The sequence below is a fragment of the Empidonax traillii genome, unplaced genomic scaffold (genome assembly GCF_003031625.1).
Source record: "Empidonax traillii isolate 1590-97213 ecotype Southwest subspecies unplaced genomic scaffold, ASM303162v1 scaffold744:size612752, whole genome shotgun sequence".
NCBI classification, from domain to species: domain Eukaryota; kingdom Metazoa; phylum Chordata; class Aves; order Passeriformes; family Tyrannidae; genus Empidonax; species Empidonax traillii.
Window position 1 is genome coordinate 170,470 of NW_020955937.1, and position 23,341 is coordinate 193,810.

Below are 23,341 nucleotides of genomic sequence, written 5' to 3' on the forward strand. Positions count from 1 at the left end.
TTGTCTAAAAAATCAGCTTACAGGTGTGTATCCAGAGATTTTAAATGTAAAATGGCCAGTCTCTTCGTGAACGAAGAACCGGGGAAGGTCTTTCCACCTTCCACCCTGCGCATTGGATTTTTTAGGTGAGACACAGTGTGCGCGGAACTGAGCCCACCCTTTAATCCTGAGGTTCATCTGCCGGGGCCAAGCACGCTTGGACGGTGGCAGCGAGGTCCTCAGGACGTAGATGGATTGCCTTATGGGCTAACGAGCTCCATCTGCCCGGGGAGGGGCCCCGACCGGGAAACGAACCCAGGTCTCTGCAGTAACAGTGCAGTGTCATTTCCCCTAGACCACCAGGGGCTCCCAGAGATTTTAAATAGAAACTTTGAAAATGTAAATAACAGGACAGAGCTCAACTCCGACAGAACATGAAATAAATGTACTGAACAGAAACAGATAGGTATTGACAAGTAAACTGAATTAGCAACAAATGTGTAATTCTTTAGTGAGATATTTATTTCTAAAGTAAGAAAAATAAAAGAAATGCAGTACTTAAGGTTAAAGATGCCATGAGCAGATAATTTGCAGACTAACCTTACTGGCTTTCTCGTTCTTCTCTTTAAGACATTCATTCTCACTCTGAAGCTGTTTTGTGTCCAACATAGGAAGCCGAATACCATCTTCCAGGCATTTTTCTACTTTCTGTTGTAAACTGTCATTCAACACAAAAGACAGATTAGGATGGCTGATTGAAACCAGAGGGTTGTGTGTTCTAGCAAAAAACAGAAACTTGTACCATCTTCCAACCAGAACTGTAAAACTGTTCCTATCAGAATCCAGCCTTATGAATGAGCAAACCAAGACTGAAAGATGAAAAAACCCCTAACTACTGAAGTTGCCATGGCAGTGGCAAGGACAGATTCATGCAGAAGAATGCAGGTTTTTTGGGCCAGATTCTGTGTCTCCTAAAAGGCACAGCTCCAGCAGTACTGTGCAGGGAGAGAGGGCAGAGAGGAGGAAAGAAAAGCTTTGTGGTGCTTAGTTGCTCTGTGCTACTGTGGGAGGAAAAGCCTCCTCTGGCACAGATCAGAGGAATCTTCAAACCTCTCCAAAAAAGCTTCAGGAGCTTTAAAATCAGATTCTCTCTGCGGGGCACACACAACTCAAAGTGGAGTCCAGAATCAGAGGTGGTGCTCAGTACTGGTGTCCTGTGCTTCACGCTCTCTGTGACTCCTAAGGGGGAGCACAAAGCCACTTCTGCCAGTTGCTCCCACATGAGACCCTCTGTAGCTCAACCCAAGCCTCTAGGTATAGATACAGCCCTTGTCTGCTCACCTTCTCTCAGAAAGTAAATGCATTTTTTATTAGTGCTAATCTTGCTGTCTAAATTAGAAACCAGAGGTCACCCCAACTATTTGCAGGCTTTCACAAAAGACAGAATGATCCCCCTCTAGAATATGAGAGCACAAGGGAAAAAGGCCTTTCATTGGTAAGATGGAAACAATGTGTCAACAATTCAGCTGGCAGGGCGAGCCAGCCAGCTTGCCTTTCATCATAGAAACCTTTCAGACTCCTGTGGCATGCACCTTCTCCCAAGGGGGGGGGACATTGAACGGCAGTAACATCCACATAAATGTTTAAAAGGGATTCTCCCCTGCTTCACTCTTCCTTGTTTTTTAAAAGTTAAGTGTTTAAGTAGCTCCTCTGATCTAAAATGTAACACAGTAACAAAGTCCCCATGTCTTACCAGGAATATTCTTGGATATCTGCCCCATTTGTTTTTCTGTTTTTACTCAAGTTCAACGACAACAAATTAGCTTCAGCTAAATCTCCCTGTAAATAACTGCACCCTCAGGGAAAAGGTAAGAAACAACTACAATTTCTTGAAAGCTTTGACCCTTCCCTGACATACCAATCAGCCAATATCCAGGGAGTTTTTCCACAGCTCGTAACAGGATCAGTTATCCAACAGCCGTGCTGACAACTTCTGTACAACACCCCTTTGCTACACAAATCTATTCCATGTTCTATCTGCCAGAAGGCTAGGATGCCATTGCAGCAGTGTCCCACATCCTCAAAGAAAGACAGGGAAGAGTGTCCTAGGCAGACTCTTTTCTCTATGGTATTAATTGCAACTTGCCACAAATAAAACCCTTCCCATAAAAAATCATTAGCACTGTAATAGATCAAGATTAGGAATAACATCACGTCTTGACATCAGGTGGGAAAGCCACTTATTTCAGGGCACAGGCGGAGCAGCTCTTCATACCTCTGCACTGTTGTGACCAGCTCTTTTTCTTTTTTCTTCTGAGATGCCAGCTGCAATTCTCTCTCTCTGCACTGCGACCGGGCCTCGCCGAGCTTCTTTTCTAACTCAGCCATAGTTTCTTGAAGTTGCCTGTTCTTCTCCTCTAGAATGTGCAGCTAACACAGGTTATGTTAGTCAGACACGATGCCACATCAGCAGAAGGCCTTGCAGCAGGCCACAGCCCTGCAGCTACCTGCTGCAGAATCTCAGGCCCATTTTGCTTATCTGACTTTGAGAAATCCTAATACCTACAGTGATTTCTAAAACATTGAAATGCTTCTCTTCCTAAACAGATGGTGGAAAAAAGTGTATGTTGAAACAGTAAAAGACTTGCCAACGGATATAAGGCATCTTACTTATCATTTTAAAAGGTAAACCAAACCCCCTTTACCTTACCTGTTTAGTTTGCCCTTCTATATCATCCAGTGTTGGTAGGTCAGCCAGGTATTTTTCTAAGGTTTCAATTCTTCTTTGTTTTTCTTTGTTTTGCTCAGACTCCTTCTGGCATTTCTTTTTCAGGCTATTAATATATCGGTCTCTAGTTTTAAGCTAGAAGAAAGAGAGTACATGTTTTATGATAACAGTAAAAAATAAACCTGCTTTGGAAACAGAGGCCGGTCACTCTCCAAAAACTGTACTCTCAGCTGCATGAAAGGTTTGGCTAACGCAGGAAACAAAATCAAAAAATTATTAACCCCAGCAGCTCCAAGTAACAGACTCATATGTGACCTCAGAGCCCTGTTGCTTCACCTCTGCCCAAAACAATCCATGTGCCTTATGAACTGGAAACACAAACAGTTCAACAGTTAAAATATTGTTAACTTTTTCACCTATGGAGATGTTCATATGCAACAAATGATCAGGACATATTTTAGTCCACCCTCTTTCTCTGGACTAGGAAAACAACTCCAAATACAAGCACCAAAAACTTTAACTATGAAGAATTGAAGCCAAAACCCTGACTTTGATGCAGTTTGACAGTGAGACCAGAGGACATGAGAATGGAAGAGTTGCTTTCTTAAACACCTTTTCTAGAGGCATCTCCATTGTCCATCAGCCTGGAAAAGATTTTTTTTTTTAAATTGTGTTACCTTAGTTCACATTCCTGGCACTTACTTTGCTTTATGACCTAGGACAAAAATGTGGGAAAAAAAAAGGCAGGAAGAAAGAGCATTTTCCATTGTGCCCCCCTGCTCTCCTTCCTTGAGAACTTTTTATTCAATGCACAGAGTGGACAGTTGTTAAGGGGCGAATCAGGACTGTGCAGTGAATCAGGGTCCAACTTGCAGACCATCCTGCTGACAAAAGCCCTGCTGCACAGGCCCTCACCACTGCCACCACACCAGTTCCTTCACAGCGAGAAACCCAAGCAGTAAAAGCTCAGAAAGGAAGAAGCTGCAGTATGTGATCTCTGCCCTTCCTGAATGTTACCCTTAGCAAAAGCACGCTCAGCAGGGCTCATAGGAAATGGTGAGGCAGAATTTGAAATTAATTATGCATTCTCCTTTGTCTTTCCACTTGATATTTCAGTGTATCAGATTGCTTCTCTTCCTTCAATCTGCATTAATATAAATCTAAACCCAGTACCTAAAGAAGAGAAGGTAACAGTGACAATGTGTCCCTAAAACATTAATCAGGAACCCCCTGGTCAATGGCACATTCCTGCCTGCAATAAAGGGAAGCTGCCAGTACATTCAAAACTACACCTGGGAATTGCTTCAGCCTGCAAAGAAACCCCTCATCAAAACAGTTCTAAGAACACAGCCATCCTTGTCTCAGAACACTTAGAGCTGAGCAGCATTTTTCGAAGTTTAACTGATACCTTCTTAGAACTGTCATCACGATTACTGTTTTATCTAGTACCACTTTTTGGGGTGCATTCTCTACGAGATCAGATTTATCCATTAGCAACACTTAAAACCATTAACTTTCAATTTTTCTATCACAGACAGTTTAACTACATTTTGAAAATAGCCCAGACACACACACAAGTTGCTTTCTAGTAAACAAAACATACGCTGCTGAAACAGTGACAAAAGGAAATGTGGAACATGAAAGACACTTACCTTCTCCTCCATCTTCTTTTTCTCCTCACTAGATTTGTTTGAAAGTTGTTTTACAATTTCACTGAGTTGTAATTCCTTATTCTCAGCTGCTGCAATCTTTCGCTCAAGCTCCTCAAGGTGGGATGCTGATCTTTCTGCAATGTGAGGTTGCAGCAGTGTGCTCTCATACTGTGGTTGCTTACAAAAAGAAATAAAACAATCACTCAAATGAATGCACACATACCACCGTACGCTTGAACACCACAGCAGAACACAGTCCTGCCTTTTTTTTTTTTTTTTTTTTTGGCTTTCAGGAAGGGTGGAGTTTGACTTTTCAAACATTAAAATACATGGTAACAGCATGTACTTCAGGAATCTGGAGCAGAAAAACAAAGAAGCTGGACACCTCTTCATTCACAAAACATGCACAAGAACATTGCGGGGGCACCTTCCCCCTCAGATTTATGGAAAAGGTGTGATGTTTCTCCCAAAATAAATCCCTATAAATCTAAGAAAAAAGCATTTTCAAAACAAATCACTGCCTCTGAATTATCATACCATCTCCTGGGAAGAAAAACACTATAAAATGGCTATGAATGTACTGAAGTTAAGAGACAGTTTAATCTCAAGACCCTTCTAAAGCAGAACATCAGTACTAGTAAAGCTATTACACTTGGGGTGTGAATGGTACATGGATGAGTCTGAGAATAAAGCTATAATCAGAATTCAGGCTTCCTGTCTTCTGTTCTGTATAAAACTTCAACCCCCACTGCTCAGAGACAGACAAGCACAAAATGGAAGTCAGTTTCATGTGGGATGAAAAAGGTGATGCATCCAATCAGGCTTTCAATTTCAAGATTCTTTTAATAACATGAACTGGTATCTTTAAAAGTGCTGTCCATATAATTTCTTTAACTAATTACATTCCTTCAGCAAAACATTAAGAGATTAAAACCTTCATTAAAGTAGATTTGCTTTTATAAATTCATCTTATAGAAGGCACGCAAATCAAGCAGGAATCCAAATACACTATAAACTTTTGAAATTCTTTAAATTATAAAAAATTAATGCATCTGCTACTTTATTTGAAGTGCAATATCGTGTACTAAGGTACGTGCACTAAAATTTCAGTTTCTGCACTACTGCTTCTTGTTTGGTTGGTTTTGTTTGTGTCTCTCCTCACCCCCCTCCCCGCAAAAAAATCTTAATCTAGACAGATTCTAAAATATTTTGTTAAAGGAGAGCTGGAAGCACCAAAAGCGACATTCTTAGATGTCTGAAAAAGTTTCTCGATACCCAACTTCACACCAAGGCTCCCCTTGCATTTCTCTGCTGTGTCACACAACCCACATTCTCACATGACGTACAGCTGTGTTATTCCAAGGACATCATAATTAATGTCATGTTGAAGTACACTAGCTGAGATCCTCGTGCAGTGTTTGTGACAGAAAAAAGTAACATCATAAAAGAGGGACATAAAAGCTATTTCTCTGAATATCTTCCTTTAACACTCTCTTGCTGCATTGCCTTTTAGATATGCCAAGGCCTGGAGATTTTGTGTGCTATGAGCAGTCACAGACCTCAAACTGCATGTCTTGGTTAACCTATGCCACCTCATCCTTACGCTATCTTGATAATGGTGCCAGTTAGATGAAAATTAGGACAATTATAGCCAAAATACTACCACACATTCCCTTTGAGACTAAGCGTTCCCTAGGAGTACTAATCCATATCCTTTTCAGGTGTTTGTCAAAAGCTATCCCACCAGTCTGTTTGCCTTCTCACATCTCTTTTATCTATTCTGCAGATACAATCTAAACATCCAAAGAAGTATCTCCTCCTCTTCAGAAAAGCTTTCATTAACTGTTTTCAGATACTCTCCTATCAATCTACTTTATCTCCTCATATCTACTTGTAGGACTATGATACATGCACTCTTAAACCCTTACTCTTATAGTGTCCTAATCCCTCATTCCTATCTCATTTCTATCAGATTTCAAAGCAAGTATGTACAAAATTTTAACAGTACTTACATTTCTGCAAATATAAGGTTGACTACAAACTTAGAGGGTATTCTCTACACAATTCACTGCTATGTAATTACACAACTATCAACAATCACAAAGGCTCTACAATTTAGCCTGCAGTAAATTGTGAACATGCTTTCAGGTGCCAGTACTGGGCAGTGGAAAGATTTAATGAAAGAAAAATATCCATCCTACCTGTAAATTAGTCACATAAGGTTCTTCGCAGTTCACAAGATGGCTCAGTCTTGCGTGTTGAGCTCGTAATTCATTCTCCCTTATCTTCTGATGTAAATTGTTAATTTGCTGATTTTGCCTACAATACACAAACCTTATTTCAAAAGGACTGAACAGAGATTAAAAAAACACTGATCTTAAGACTTATTCTGAAGAATAGGCTAACAATGCTGTTCAGCTATCCTGGATCTGTGTTAGCTGTGGGCTTTTTCCCACTGCAGCCGCACTGCAATTAGACTAATTTAGCACTAGAACTGGAACCTCAGCAGAGTGCAAAGTTTAAAACTACAGTTACCATATGACTTCCACTTAAGCAAACCCAAAGGGTCTGTGCTCAGTTCATAATAATAAGCAAATCCTATAGAAATGCAACTTGAAAACTCTTCCAATTTTGTGGGGGTTGAGGGAGGCTTCTGTTGTTTCATGTTAGGGCCTGAAGTATAAGCAGGAAAAAGTATACAGAAAGCAGAATGAAAACAAACAAGACTCAAACTTTCACTTTACTTGGACTTCTCCTGCTCAGTCCCTCTCTCTGCCAGAGGTGATTTTCCAACCAGTTAAAAAGATTTACAAATCAAGGGGAGCAGAAGTATTATATAACATAGCCAGCACAGCTGTCCTGTAAGGTCTTTCTTTTTGCTTTGCTTAAGACTTTCTCAGCCAACTGCTTTATGCAAGATGTACTCTACCCTAGCGTAAAATACTTGTGTAAAATAATAGTGCTTATGCACTAAAGGAGAATTAAACTCTTGCACCAATTGCTTGGTGCAAGAGACAGTATCACTATTATATCACTATATATTATATCACAAATGATATCACTGCCTAAATCATGACTGCATTTGAACTAGTACGACTGCAGGGCAAATACAAGCCAGGTCTCTGCCCCAGCCCAAGTCCCAGCCCTGCGAGGTGTACAGTGCTCTCCATGGAGCAACGGGCACCTCAACACCTGGCTCCAGAATGGAGTTGTCAGCAGCCATCAAAACCCCACGGAGCAACCTCCTCAGTAAACTTGAAACCAACTTTGTGCACTCCATTAATTTTTATTATTCCTTCTTTTTTTTATCTGAGGATATATTCGCATGCAAGCATGAAATTGTTTCATGCTTCACCCCTAAGCAAGCAATAGGACTGGCTTTTCTGTAAACGATGATGCTGAATCTAGATGTCTAAACCCAATCTTAAAAAAGAGAAAAAAAGCAAATGCAAGTTAACTTCAAGGGAGAAGACCTGCCTGTGCACATACTGGACAAGCAAATCCTGCAATGTACAGAAAAAACATCAGAGCCTGTGGCTTTTTTTAAAACTGGGGAGGGTTGCGTTTATGAAGAGCATCTTAAGAATATTATCATGAGTATACAAAACACATATTATACAATTTATAAACTAACATGAAATATGTAATAGTTGAAAAGATGTCAACTGCAAATTTTAATAGGAAAAATAACATGCAAAAAGCCCAATTAAAGGGACTGTTTTAGCTACCCATATTCTTCTAGCTAGTTATCAGTCAACTGTATCCCAAATACTTGGTTTATAAGGGGAATTTCATATTTGAAAAATATTGAATATTTTAAAGTTAGCCTTTCCTCAGCTAGATGTGTTACAGAAGACATGATGCATGCCTACGGAACATCTCTTTTTTATTTTTCCCTGTTTTTATATCTATAAAGAACAGCAATGAATGGAAAAAAATAAGCTGCCATTTTGAAGTACCTTAGAAGTATTCATTCAGTGTGATTCATAAGAAGGAAGACACAGAGTGTATTTATGTGACTCCATAGCAAGTCTTAAAATATTTTCTATCAGCCCAGGTGATTTTGAGGCTTCCCTTTTCCATCCCACTATTTAGATAGAACAAGTTTGCACAAATATAAATGGAGTATGCAAGGCTGAAAGACTATGTACAGTTGTGGTTGGTATCTGTAAATAACACGGCACTACAAACAAAAAGCTTCCAACTTATTTTGGAAGAAGCAGATTCAAAGATTAGGTAAAAGAATATGCTCTCAACTTGTAACAGACCTTTTATAAGCCCAAGAGTTATTATACTCATATGAGAAAACATAAAGCCTTGATGACTTCTGTGCCTGCCTGGTTACAGGGACCAAAATTACTTAGTATGACTTATCCTAACCTATGAACAGAAGCAAATTTTAGTTTTTTATCACCTTATTACTGACTAGACAAATGTATTAAAATTTCTTTGCTCCATGTGCTTTAAAATTATTTATCCATTTGTCACCTCCTGAAAGCATCATGTGATTTTCTGTTTATGGCTGATTGTAACTCAGCAGTGCCTTCTTTACCAGGCAAGATTTCAGTAGTCTATGCTAAATGTTACAGCCTAGAGTAAATGTTCCAAGATATTTTTGAACTTCCAGTGTAGTTTGGACTAAATTACCATATTTCCTTTCATAATCCTTTCCCTACCCTACCAAATCCCCGCAGGAAAAAAGGTGAGACAAATTAATCCGTGATGAGACAGAGCACAGCGTTTAACTAGCTTGCTTCTTTTCACTCTGCAAAGCATGAAACTCTCCACTGTTATAAAATCTTGCCAAGAAAACACACCATAGAAATATTTTAAGGCTGTGTAGATCCTGCTCAACTTCTTCGCAAAACTACCTCTCTGAAAACAACATTAACCTCATGGAACCCAAAAACAAAAATGCTGAAAACAGCAGCAGTCACAAGGAGAAGATAAATACCACACAAACATATTTACTATTTCCATACAGTCCTTTAAGTCTTCAGAGACCTCATACCAGATGCATTTTGTCACTGATACTCTCATATGCCAAGAGAGTTTTAATACTCTGTTAGTCCATCCCTGTTACTGTTATTCCACTGCATAACCAGAGTCTGAGCTTTATTCAAAAGGAGTGGAGAAAGTTCAAATGCTCTCAAAAACACAGTTTGCCTATTACAGTGAGAACACTGTCCCCAGAAGCCTCCTTATTACCAATCAATCATCCCAGCACTTTAAAAAACCAAAACCAAACACTATCAGCCGTTAACATTTAGATGCCTTCAAGTTTCTGTCAAGCTCCTCAACCTCCTTCCCCTCCAAGGCACACCACAGGTACCACCTGGCCCAGCTGCCACAGCTGGAACAGGGACCTCTGCTGTGGCCCACATTGGCACTGCTGTGCAACCAAGAGAGCTGGTGCTCTTCTCCTGCTCCTCAGTGAAGGGAGAAAGGCAGGACAAGTAAATACTGGCTTCAGTGATGAGCACCACCTCAATAGAACATTTGTATTTAAAGTCAGGCTCAGAAAACATTTAAAGGTGAGCACAGGGAAATTGCCTCAAAAATTCTTTCAATTACAGGTCTGCTAAATTTGCAGTCTCTCTGCCCATGGACAGCAAGGGGCTGGTTCTGGTGGTGCACAGGCCCTGTGCCACTATTCTCTGCAGACAAGCACGTTGAAGGCAACATGCTATGCCACATGAAATGGCAGCCAAGCTCCCTCCATCCTGTGACTCTACTTACAAAGCTGTCTAGAATTCAGAGGAAAATTGCTGGTGCTACTTGACACTAACTGAATCCATTTAAATGAGCAAAGTCAAAGTTAGAGCTGTAAGAGTGATTTATCAATGGGAAGAGGGGGAGATCTCTAATTTGATTCAATTGCAGTTCTGTCCTTTAGCTCAAACAATCCCCTTTGAAAACTCAAGTCAGCACAAAGGACATAGGATACCAGACAAGAGTTCAGCTCAATGTGCACAAGCCTGGACTGTCTCCAGAGACCAGCATTAATAAACTGCTTGATATACAAATTGCTTCTCCTTAAGTCTCAAAAATATTAGTACAACATAACTGACATTCACATCATTTTCTCACGTTCACAACAGGACAAGCATGGACACATGCTTATACAGACACTCATATACATATTTATCTAGAAATAAATCACATTTTTTTGAACATGGGACCAATTAACCTGTTCTCCGTAAGCCCATTTTACCCCATACTTTAACATGAAAGACCCTTTAGAAACCCACATTCAGGAGAGAAGCACTTCCTCCCCTCAACTTTTAAGTTTTTCTTAATTCTTTAATTAACATAAATCTCAATCCCACACTTCAAGTCAAGATACAGATCCAGTATCTTCAAACACCTCAAGGACTTTAGAACAGAGTTTCCTCCACCACAGAAGGGACACTAGTAACTTTATAAGAAATCAAACTACAATTAATGCTTACCTTCAAAAGTCATGAGGTTATGGCAAGTTGCTGCTTTAGGTGAAAATGCGTGGGGAGATTTCTTCAGAATTGAAATGCAAAGTAAAATACAATACAGATCCCTCTCTATTACAATTTATTCCACACCACAGCTGGAGGTATGCTGCTTTGTTTTGCTGCTTAAGAAGTTGGATACAAATTTTTATATCCCTTTGTTTTAGAGGCACAATCTCTTGGGACCACAAGTCCAAACGTGCAGAGCACTGATAGGGAAAGAGATCCTTAGTAAACAAAGTCCTAAAAACAATGTGAATACATTTTCCGGAATTTGGAAGATAATGCCAAAGAACTCCAAAATCAGCAAAGTTAATGAGAAAAGATAATCTCAAATTTCCTATGCAATGAAGTCTGCTTTTTGGTGAAATTAGGAGACTGCAGTTCTAAGTGAACCTTTCCACCAGTCACAGCAGAACTCACCTTGAAGAGAAGATGGGAAAACTACCTCTGGGAGTCAAGACATGATCAAGTGGATATGCTAATGCTGCAGATCTTAACATGCCAGTCCAAACTAAAAGAATTACAGCTTTGCATTGGCATTAAAATGAGCACTACCAGAGCACATCCAGTTTGATGTCAATTACTGAGGTCAGGACAATTTGATACGTGGCAAAGAATGTTTAATCCTCTTGTCCCAGTGAAAACATCCAATCCTAATTCTGCTATGGATTAAAAGTTAATGACTTAGCAACTGTTTTAAGAATGTAAATGCTGTTTTGCCCTGAGGAATAACAGCTACTCACTGAAATTGTATTTCTCTATCTACCTTTCCTGAAAAAGCTCTTCAAATGCCCTTATGTTGACTAGAAGAAAACATTGCATCCACAAGGTTATTCTGAGTACCTTATGTCATATGTTCAGATATTTAGTATTTATTCATGTACCCCCTATATGCAGCCCCTGCCACACCAACACTGCCAGGATCACACCAGAGACATCGACAGTGGCAGTGCAGTCTCAGGAGACACTCATCATTGTACCAAACACTGTAATTTCAGTGTTGTTATGTTCTGAACAAAGGAGCAACATAAAGAATTAAAATGTGATGCTGTAATTTTCTAAACCAATACAAACAATGCTGGCTCCCTCTGGTGCTAAACACAATGTAGTGTTACATCCTAACCCACCAGAGAACTATGTCAATGATATAATCCAATTATTTCGTACAGTAGGTGACAGACATTCTAGTAAAAAGCGTTACAGCAGAAGAATTCCTCTTACAGACAAAATCCTTAAGTCCTCATTCAAGGCCTGTACCAACAGTTCTTATGTGGAGAAAACATGACACACATCTTTAAGAGGTGCCACTGAGATCCCATGGGCACACACATGCAGAGCAGGCTCACTTCCTTATACCATGTCTTCACTTCCTAAAAGTACCATCTTCTCATTTTTTTTCAGAACAGACTTAAAAACCATTTCAGGTTTTTATTCACTAAATTAGAAGTGACTTCTAGAGTAGTTTTAAAAAGCAAACCGAAACGACTTTTAAACCCACTCCTTTATGTTATTGTGTACTACTTAAATAAATGCCTTTGTTATGCTGAAAAGACTACACAAAATCAATTTTAATTTACCTATTACTGCATCTGTTGTTCAACACTGTACAGAATAAAAATCGAGCCACTTGTTCTTATTCACAGATGCAAGTGGCTGTTTGGGTTTTAAAAACCCTACTTACAGTCTAAATTTCCAGTGACACACCAAAGTATACAAATATGATAATTTACACTGTAAGCATTATTCCTTGTTTCTATAGCTACTTGAAAATTACTTGAAACTATTCCTAATTGTTAGATTTCCAGTGCAAAACACGGAGGTTTAATAACCTAAACTGGAAGGGATAGATTTTTTTTGCCTTTTTATCTTTGTGAGGAAAGAAGGGAAGCAGGTAGCATGTTTCACCTTCCTTCTCCTGCCCTTCCTCCCTTTTTTAACAAGATAAAGGTAGAACAGCTAAAGGATACTACCCTGTACAGAGCATCTATTCCCTACAAATCAACAGATTCAAGCACTGCTATGCAGACCAAGGTGTGTGATGTTAATCTCCTCCACCTCTAGATAAGTAAGACCCCAGTACAATTCCCAAAAAGAGTGTTTAACCTTAAAAAAATGGCTAATGACCCTGTGGGTGAAAGGGAGGCTGGTGACAAGGGCCAGAGAAGGGTGTTCCCAGTGGGCATCTTTTCATCCAGCTGTTCTTTGTACCTGCCAGCAGCAAACAGCTTGGTCTGGAGCACTATGCCAGCCGCTGTCCTACCGGATAACCCATCTTTCCTGAGCTTCTGTCCCTCCAGAATTAAACAAGTCTTGCTGGCATCTTCAAGCTAGCAGTTTGCAAATTCAGCATGAGACGTGACTTAAGGAGACTACACCTTTTAAAACTCCGTCAGAATCACAGGTACAAAGGGCCTTCTCAACAAACACCTACTACCTAACCCCAATCAACAAACTATCTCCTCCTCCATTTCCTCAAAGCATAAATTCTGTAATTTAACTATGACCATCTTGAATTAACCTCACTTTAGAAAACTTTATATTTTTATTTTAGGTCACTATTCTCAAATAAATTCAAAGTCTGAAAAGAAGTTTAAAGCAAGATCAGAAAGACCAGGAGATGGAAGATTCGGGTTTACTCCCAAACATCATCTTGAATCTCAGTGTAAGGCTTTGTGTGTCCACCAGGTAAATACAGATAATATTGCATTTTCACTTAGTGCCTTGAAGAAAAGATTCACACTTAAGTCTTATTAATAATTGATCTGATAAGAAATATAACACTAGTACTTTTTAACTGAGTTCTATTTCAAGATTTTTGCACAGCAGCTGTGTACAATTTTCTTCACGAATGAAACCAAAAGTATTTTTATTTGTCATAGAAAACACAATCTCTTTTTTTTAAAAAAATTAAGAATCTATTGGAAAAATTTGTAAATATGCAACATCAATTTGTACTAATCTTAAATAATACAAGCCATATATTTGAAATGTTTTTATTTAATTTTAAAATAACTTTTAAGGTATTTTGTCCAAATAGAGGCTCGATATTCAGAAAAGAGCCTGTTCTGTGATGTATTATTATACTACATTATTATAAATTACAACATGCTTAACTCCAACACCAAGTGTCTACTTAAATGAAACACTGTAACATCACTAAATTGTCTTTGTTTCACTTCAATAGCTTCCGGAGTATATTCTGTCATTTCAGCTGAATGAAATTATTTAAACTGACTTCTGGTCAGAAATCCAGAAACAACTGTATTCACTATCATTAAACCAGTCAAAAATAATGACTTATGCAAAATAAAAAGAACCAAAACACTGTCACAGCATGTCGAGAAATAGCTTTCCTTCCTCAACATGGACAGTATCAAGTAATGTTATCAGGAATCCAGGTTACAAACTGCCACTTCAGAAACTTCATTGTTGATTGTAAACGCATTTCCAGCATAAGAAGAGCAACACGAGCTGCATTTTTAGTTGCCACTGTGTAACAAGCCTTCAGGTGGAGTGCAGAGGAACATACTCAGCAGAGGCACCAAAGACCTCCCCAGCCATCATGGGCCATGTACTCACAAAGGCTGCTGACAGCTTGGGCCCCAGGAGGAAGGCTGCAGGTTTCCTACTACTGATACAGCAAGCCTGAAAAAAGCACCGTAATTGAGACAGCCTCTAGGCAGATCAAAAGGCTCTGACAGAGGAGATGTAAACAACAGCTAAGGATGTTTCCATTTTAACTGCTTACCCCCTTGGGAGATCACCAGCCCCGCAGGAGAGCTGGTAGAGCGGGATGGTGTGCCCATTCCTAACTGTACCACCTTCAGCTGCGCAGCAGCAAACACAGACTAACATCCTACATCCTGCTGGGGAAGAGGATGCCAATCTTCAACACTGCAATGCCAGCAGAGCTACTGGGCAGACTACTAAGGGACAGAAACACCTGAAAGCACTGCAATTCCTCGCTCTGTTGCAATAATGGAATGAACAGATCTTGCACAAGCGTAATTCTCCTGGTGCCAAAGTAAATTCTGCCCAAGTTGCCTATCTCTACCCATAAAGAGATAGAAATTACTAAATGAAATATAAAACTATTCATAATGGATGCCTAACATTACTGTGATCAACACACACCTGCTTTGCACAGTTCTCCTCACGTTGTGGGGTGAACTATCAATAACAAGAGCACCACTATATCAGGATCAGAACAATCACTCTTCTTTCAGCCAGGAGCCAAGAGTTTATTATTGAAACGCAGACTACGCCAAATTACCATTATGTCAAACATAAAAATACCCTCCTTAAATCTCCTGCATCCAAACTCTGCAGTGCCTAGTGACATCTGCTATTTTAGTGTAATCTTAATTAAGCTCAAGCCCTTATTAAAAGCGTATTTTCCTCATTAAGAGGCCCATTCACATTGACAGCAATTTTAGTAAGAAGCTATGTATTTACTCTTGGATTTAATGTTTTATTATTTGAACAATTTTTATCAGCGCCTGAATAGGATTTTACTGCTGAACATTACTGCAAAGGCCAGTTTCTCAAAGCTTTATCAATTTGCTTCAAATATACTGTATTTCTGTGCTTGTCATGGAAAAAAAAAATCGGCACTATGCAATTGATCAATTTTCATCTTGCAAGTCACTTGCAAGATTTGTACAAGAAGAAAAATGTCTGATGCAAACTCCCAGACCAGGAAGAAGCTAAGAGGGAAAGCTGACAGCAGAACTGACTGCTGGTATCACCTTCCCTTTTCCACTCCAGAGGCATTAAACCCCCTAAATACATTTCCAACTTTGTAAAAGACTTTTAGCCAGTTGCCACTCTTCTCTCCTAGCAAGGATTAGCTCCCACGTATTTGTGCATAAATAGTGGCTGGACTGAAGCCTAACAACTGTATGAGTAAGCAGCCCTGCTGAAAGTCAGCTTTTACACTGTAGCTTTTAATGAATGGAGCAGGAGCAGGTTACTCACCGATCAATCACAAACTCTTTCTGTCTTAGCAGCCCCTCTTTAATTTTCATTAGAGATTCCCAGTTGCTGGAGTCCTGATAGCTGGTAGCTGGGTAGCTTGGACGGGATGTTCCAGGTGAAACCTGCATAAAGTAATTGTAGGATTAGCCTCCAAAACAGTAAAGGTAAATAATGTCCTAGGTATTAGGGAATTTACAAAGTGGTTTGCCCTTTCAGAAACCTAAGAATTGTTTTCAAGTTTAATTCAGATTTGCTTTGTATAAAACAACTGGATTTGTAAACAAGTTTTTTGAAACAAACTTCAGACCAATGTCAATGATTTCATCACTTCTCTACTAAACAATTCATAGCTCTGAAAGTAGTTTGAAATCAAAAGCTCACTTAGAATTTAGGTACATCGTTAAGACAAACACCACAAAATGATGCAATTCTTGTAGCACTTCAAACAAGACGGTTTGATGATAACTTCAGACCTGCTGGTAACTGCAGATAACAGTTACCACTCACCTGTTCAGCTCCCACCTGTAATGTCAGAATACAGAGAATGAGAAATTTCCCTTGATGTGTATGCATTTAAAATACAGAATATGGGAATAGAATTCTGGTTAAATTGTAACCGTTTCCAAGAATAAAAGTTTCACAAGTAACAGGTTTCAGGCTTTTTATTAATTTTCACAAAAGCCAGGCTCTGTGTCTCACAACAAACTGAGGACAACAGCTGAACTGAGTATGAACCAACAACATCGTGCTTTGGCAGCAAAGTAAAAAATTAACTGGGATGTTTAATCAAGAAAGCATTTATTAGAAATTTATTACGAACATTTGTATCAGGAATTCACATAAGGGAAGGTTTAAGCTAGAGCTTCTGTGATCAGATTGAGGGAACCCAGCATCAGCTGCCATTAGGTATCATCTAATCTCCATCAGTTTTTTGGATTAACTGAAAAGAAATTTCCCTTTTTATTATCTGGGAGGCATACTGGACTGTGTTGTCTTTTATGTTTTTGAAAAAGAGCAGAAGGAAAAAAAGTGAAAACATGGGTATTTTTTTAAAAGTTAAAACAGACTTCAGGATATTTTTACTTGTATTGTTCTACAATGTTTTAAATTTCATTTGAAATTACAACAAACTATATTAAGACCAAGACATATCAACAATTAAAATCAGACAGTTGTCAAGCAGTCCATGCTTCTGGTCGAAGTTTTACTGTGAATTGTAACAAGGAATGCAAAGAATTCATTACTTAAGTCCCCATATATGTGCTGAAGTCAGGAACCAACTCCTCACAACTATGGTCTCTTCTGTAACTCTAGAAGTGTTTTTTTTCTTTTTCATTCAGTCTGGTTCAGTTCAATACCCTGCTTGCCTGCTGAGATAAAATGGGCAGAAGCACATCTTTCCTCTTTTAATTTATAACTTAAACCCAGCTAAGATGACAAGACTTACTATTTCTAAAAATCTTTCCAGACTGTTACACCCCCACTTCACTCCCTGCCCCCCAAGTCCAATTTGTCTCCTTCAGGGAATATTTCCTCTGCTTAATGAACTGGATAGCTTTCAATAGTAAAATCAGATATGAATGATTAAAAAAATCTCAAAGCCCCTAGAAAAGCAAACATCAACACTTCTACAGATAATGCATGCCAATTTCTAGCCAAAGATGCACAAAGACTGTTGAGTGTGTTCCTTGCCAGACAATATCAAGTACTGTATCTTTACTGATAAGGACACATTAACTGGATAAACCGTGCTTTTTGAGGAAAAGTAAAATGTGAAATATTAAAATTAGGTTTCATCTAAAATGCTTCAGTGATTTATGACTATGGGTAATATTTCTTGTCCCATGCTCACTCATGAGTACATCCCACAAGCAATAAAAAGCACAGCAAACATTCAAAAATTCCCTCAATTGTTGCCCCTAAAAAAGTGTCTGATAAAACTAGGTTGAAAGCTTAGGGACAACAAAATTTATCACACCTGCAATTTTTAGTAAGTCAATCCATTAATCCTACACTTGTTCAAGGAAGTTATGTTAAAGATGGCACTGCACTCCACTGGGAGGAAGGGAATGGCAAAGCTGCTTGGATTAAGATCTACCACTCAGATGTAAATCAATTTAACAGTCATCTTGCTTCATTTCTCATGCACAGTGATCAATATTAGCATTAAAAAATCCTAAGTTGGTGGCATTACCTTAGCTTTTTTTTTTGTTTGTTGGGGCAGTGATCTAATAAAACTTATGAAAGATACCAAGTCATGATTCTTCCTGTAAGGAATACCTGTGTCAAGTCCTTAAGGCTTAAGGAATCTAAAATTTATTTCGCCTGGATTGCTCCATCCAGACCAGATAACTTCAAAGTTATCTTCATGTGCTCACAGAATACTTTGGGATTGTCACACATTGTTCTGTATTACAGTAATACACATGACTGGCTGAATTAAGAGGCACCAGAACAAACCTATTTCAGTGAAAGTCTCTCTTAGTGACACATGCCCTGTCATACAGGATGAAGTGACATCAGGAACTATTACTGTATTTTGTGTAATGGAATTTTTTCCTTTGCTTTTCCCACTACAGTGGGATGAAGGCTTTTCTATATCCACCTCAATACCATTACACTGCAGTCAAAAAAGAAGAAAGAACTAGTCTTTAATGCAGCTGGGATTACATCCTTATTTTTCAGAGCCAGAATTTCCATCTCTACTCAAAAGAAAATCCACAAGAGTTTGACATGATGAACAGGAAATATATGGATTTACAAAGCCAAATCAATTTATTGAGATGAATTTTGTCTTTAAAACCGAGCTATAAAAATTAAGAGATTAAAGACAACTATTTCAATACAAACCCAACTTAAGTGAAGACATTCTGGAAGCCACCAGAGGTTTCTCTAAGAAAATTTTTCAATGCAAGCCCCTTACTTCGATCTAGCACCTCTAAAAGCTTAATAGTTTACACTAAAATGGGAAAGAAACTCTTCAACTTTAGTGCAGTAAGTGGTTATACAAGTCAATTAAATATTATTGCTGCTGAAAAGCAAGGCAATGAGTTTTGCAAAGCTAAGAACAGAGTAGCATTTTGTCAATTAAATGCTCACAATAGTTTATTGGTTTGTTGGTGGTTTTTGTGTGTTTGGTTTTTTTTTAAAACTAATACATAAAGCCTCCTTAGGTGACTTACTGAGATGCTCTAAGTTTGGAATATATCTATCCTATATATCTATCTATATATCCTGTGGAATATATACATGCTGAATACACAAAAGTAACAATACATATTTTTTTACTTTTGTGTTATAACTGTGTGCTTCAACTTTTCACTCTGAACAAAGGAAAACAGCAACAAAAATGTTTGTTTCTGATACCATGGTTCATCCAATTAAAAAAAAATCACTAAAAATACTTCACAGCACTTCCCAAAATAACAAGACACTTCACTCATTTATGAGCACATGGTGTTTACTACAAACAGCTTCCTAGCTGCTTTGAATGGTGTGGTAACACACAAGCAGTCCTCTCATGTTTGAGTATCTTGTCTCCTAGGGATATCAAACCAAATAGTGAGAGCAAGATACACTTCTACGGCTCATATTTAGAAAGCATCCACTACTCTGAGTTCTCAACTTGAATCCACCACAACTACAAAACAAAATACCAGCTGGAAAGACACTGCATTCTTTTCCATCTGCCCTACAATATACATCTATTTTTGTCACCTGGCACCTCTTCCAAGAGTTCTCAGCCCTGTCCTGAGAACATCTGCTCAGTTACAACAGTTTCCTTTGCACGCTGGCATCCAAAGGCCCTTTTGACAAGGGCTTCAAGTCACTGCTGAGGCAAAGTCAGCAGCTGGGAAAAAAAATAAAGAAACCTTTGCTGTACTAGCCTATATGCAAATATTTACTGATGGAACAGACATTTCTGACTGATAGTATCATGTTTCTTATCACTGGGAAAACAATTTTTCGCTGGACAGAGTGTAACAACATTTAGATAACTTAGGTCAAATACGGTTGGGTTTTTAACTGTGCTAATTAAAATTATCTTCTCCAAACATGCTCAGAGTTTCTGCCTGAGGCAGCACACGTGTCTCAGCACACGGAGCAGCACAGCATTCTGTGTGCAACGTGCTGTATCTCGAAGTAAAGGTGAAGTTCTACCTAGCATGTCAATACAACATCTAATCTCAAACAAAACCACAAAAACCAGAAAGCTCAATACATTTGAAAGGTTGTTGTGGTGGTTTTTTTTTTTTTTTTTGTGAAAGGTGTAGTTTAAATAATTCAGTGCTGTCTATACTACAATTGCAAAATTTCACAGTCCATTACTAACAACTAGCAGAGCACCAAAGAGTTATGGTAAGTGCATGATCCCTTCTGGCCAACTGCTTGCACTGCCCTACACTGTCATAAACCTCTCTCTGTAGGGATCGTTCTTCTCTCTCTGTGATGCTTTTTACAGTTGTTATTCAACAGAAAGAGAATTCCTTGCATTCACAGCTAATCCAAGGCAAAGGATCAGCACAAGCTATGTTAGCAGGAGCACAAACAATTCCATTTTTTGACTGCTGGTGGAGGAGACAAATATGAATGTCCGCACAGGTTGTTCCTCAGGGACACAGCACTTGCGCTACCACACCACTGAATGTGGGAGAAAGAACAGTTAGATGTGGCAGCAGCAGCAAGCCCAAATGTGCTATTATCAGAGAGATGCCTCTTGCTTTTCAGTCACCTGTGACAGGAAAAGGATTAGATCTCTAAAGGCAGAGCAGCAATCACTGATGAGCTCTGTAACTGCTCCCCACCCTGAGTAAGGAAAAAAGGATTTATCCGTCCCTTCATCCCCAGCCAGATTTCTTCCTAACATCAGGCCGAGTGTTTCAGCTTACAACAGCTCCCTTAATTCAGACAATATTGAAAGATCACTCATCCTTTTGCAGGCAAAACATAACAAGGTTAGTAGCTCTTACGCAGGAAAAGCAACAGGAGGCTGCAGTTATGGAATAAGGCCCTAATTTTAAGGAATCATTTATACAGAAAGGCTGTGCCTTGTTGAAACACACTAAAAAGAGCACCCACGAAGCAGCAATATAGGATTCCCAGATGGGTAAAAACCAGACTACAGACTGATTGAAGAAATCCTGACTTACAGTATCTGTATCTCCCCATCAGTACCTATCTACGCTCTACTCTGCCTCATCTTTGCCTTTTAGGTTAGACACTGTTTCTGCTCAGCAGGATATAATCACTACACTCTAGGCAGCAAGACCCAGGCTGTATCACATTTTGCTGCGTATTCACAGACTTCCAGCAGTCGTGGGGGAGGGAATATCTAATCGTGCCCTTGCACCCTTATTCTAGCCATGGTACATGTGGTGTTCTTTGGGGAATTTTTTAATTAGGAGGAGAACATAATTAAAAATCCAAATTGTAACACCATCAAATGGTGAGGTACTGGAAAATACAGGCATATTGTAGGGAGCTTAGTGCTGCTAATAGCAAAATAAAAATCAATAAGGCTTAGAAAAAAATCTGAAACACATACTTCATATAGACGTGCAACCTGCAAAGTTGATATAAAAAGGACCACAATGAACAGGGAAAATAAACTTGACAGGAGTTCACAATTTAACCTGCCTGAAAATCAGCTTAATGCAAGTCAGGAGTGCCTATACATGATATCTCAGGCTACAGAAGATGGGGGTGAGGGAAGGAATAAGATGGTGACTTTAAATAGTTCTGGCATAAATCCATAGAAAGAATATGTCTGGTAGTACAAAGCCCAGAACCAGGAAGTAACTGAAACAGTAGAATATGTTCAATCAAGAGCAACTTTCACTACTAAAAAGCTTAGAAAGAGTGATTTAGGAGTAAAGAGCTAAATACAACAAAGCCTGAGGAGACATGAAATCAGACTGCAAATACTTTGTTTCCTAGGCTGAGAGTCCATGCAAACTAAGGCTGATGGAACAAAAACTGAGATATGACAATCTGGAATTAGGGTATCAGGAGAAAACAAACAAAACCCAGCAAACAACAAACAAACAAAATCAAAAAAAAAATCAAACCAGCTAAAGAGATGGAGAAAAGCAGCAAAAGCCTATCACAAACAACCGAAAGATGATCCAAATTATAAGATTTTAGAACCTCCACTGGATAAGGTTTAGGAATTAAAGGGCTAGCCAGTTCTTACTTGACGACACATCAGGACTTCTCAGTGTTAGGGTTAAATTACGCATATGTGTGACTAAGGACAGATTGACTGCACTATGCCAAGAGGAAAATAATCACAGTTAGGCTCCAACCTCATAAAAAAAATACAAGCTCAATGCTGATTTGAGAAAGGGATCACCTCAAAAATATATAGCCAGAGCTGAACTGCATGGATGCTACACAAAGGAGTTCTACGGAATAAGCAGCCACTGTGACAGATGCACTTATTGTTATCCCAGTTTGCAGTACTCTAAATCACTACCGGTACTTTGGAGTCTCAAAATTGGCTAAACAATACAACAAAAAGAGGACATTCTCACCACCCTATTTTCGTATAGATTTTTTGACATTATGGAATCAGAGCCATTCAGTTTGTAATTGCAGAATGAAACACTGCATTACAAAGCAAGCAGGTTGAGGAAGGTGATTCTGCTCCTCTACTCAGCTCTCAGAAGATCCCACCTGGAGTACTGTGTCCAGCTCTGCGGGCCCTAACTTAAGAAAGACATGGACTTGCTGGAGCAAGTCCAGAGAACAGCCATGAAGATGATCAGATGGCTGGAACACTTCTCCTATGAAAACAGGCTTGAGAGAATGTGGCAGGAAAGAACTTCCCCCTGTCAGAGAGCTGGAGCTGTTCAGTCTTGGAAAAGAGATGGCTCCAGGGAGATGTTATACCAGCCTTTTAGTGCCTAAAGGAGGTCTACAACAGAGCTGGAGAGGGGCTTTTTACACAGGCATGTAGTGATAGGACATGAGGGAATGGCTTTAAACAGAAATAGGGTCGGTTTAGATTACAGGAATAAAGTCTTTACTGTGAGGATGGTGAGACACTAGAACAAGTTGCCCAGAGAAGCTGTGGGTGCCCCATCCCTGATGATGGACACGGGTTCCCATTTAGGCCAGAATGGACAGGGTTTTAAGCAACCTGGTCTAGTGGAAAGTGCACAGTGGTTGGAACTGGATGGTCTTTAAGGTCCCCTCCAACACAAACCATCCTATCATTCTATCAAGTCCTTTGCTACTGCACTAACTTGCTCCTTCTCCTCTTTGTAGCAAGTGTTTAAATTGTGATGATCTGTTCTGCAAGGGGCAGACAAAGTGCCTCTTTTCAGTGCGATGGAACCACATTGCTCCATCTGTTGTATGACATTTTAAAGCTTTTCCACTAAAAAACTAAAATGCTAATGCTATTTACAGACACCACCACTACCAGTGGAAAGTTCTCAAAACAGAAAAGAATAAACACTAATAACATTCAAATGCCTCCTAAAAGCAGCACTCCCTCTAGTCATTACACTTTT

General features: G+C 39.2%; 1 protein-coding gene across 2 annotated transcripts in view; it reads right to left on the reverse strand.

Annotated features, from left to right (window-relative positions):
• The window catches only part of CEP85L (centrosomal protein 85 like), a 143,153-nt gene that overhangs the window by 10,283 nt on the left and 109,529 nt on the right, over window positions 1-23,341 (reverse strand). For both annotated transcript variants that reach the window (XM_027900630.1, XM_027900629.1), the window contains exons 4-9: window positions 15,825-15,946; window positions 6,561-6,678; window positions 4,360-4,536; window positions 2,690-2,842; window positions 2,255-2,409; window positions 580-697 (exon numbers count right to left, since the gene is read on the reverse strand). In XM_027900630.1, the coding sequence (XP_027756431.1) occupies window positions 580-697; window positions 2,255-2,409; window positions 2,690-2,842; window positions 4,360-4,536; window positions 6,561-6,678; window positions 15,825-15,946 (843 nt within the window). The remainder of the gene's footprint in view (window positions 1-579; window positions 698-2,254; window positions 2,410-2,689; window positions 2,843-4,359; window positions 4,537-6,560; window positions 6,679-15,824; window positions 15,947-23,341) is intronic.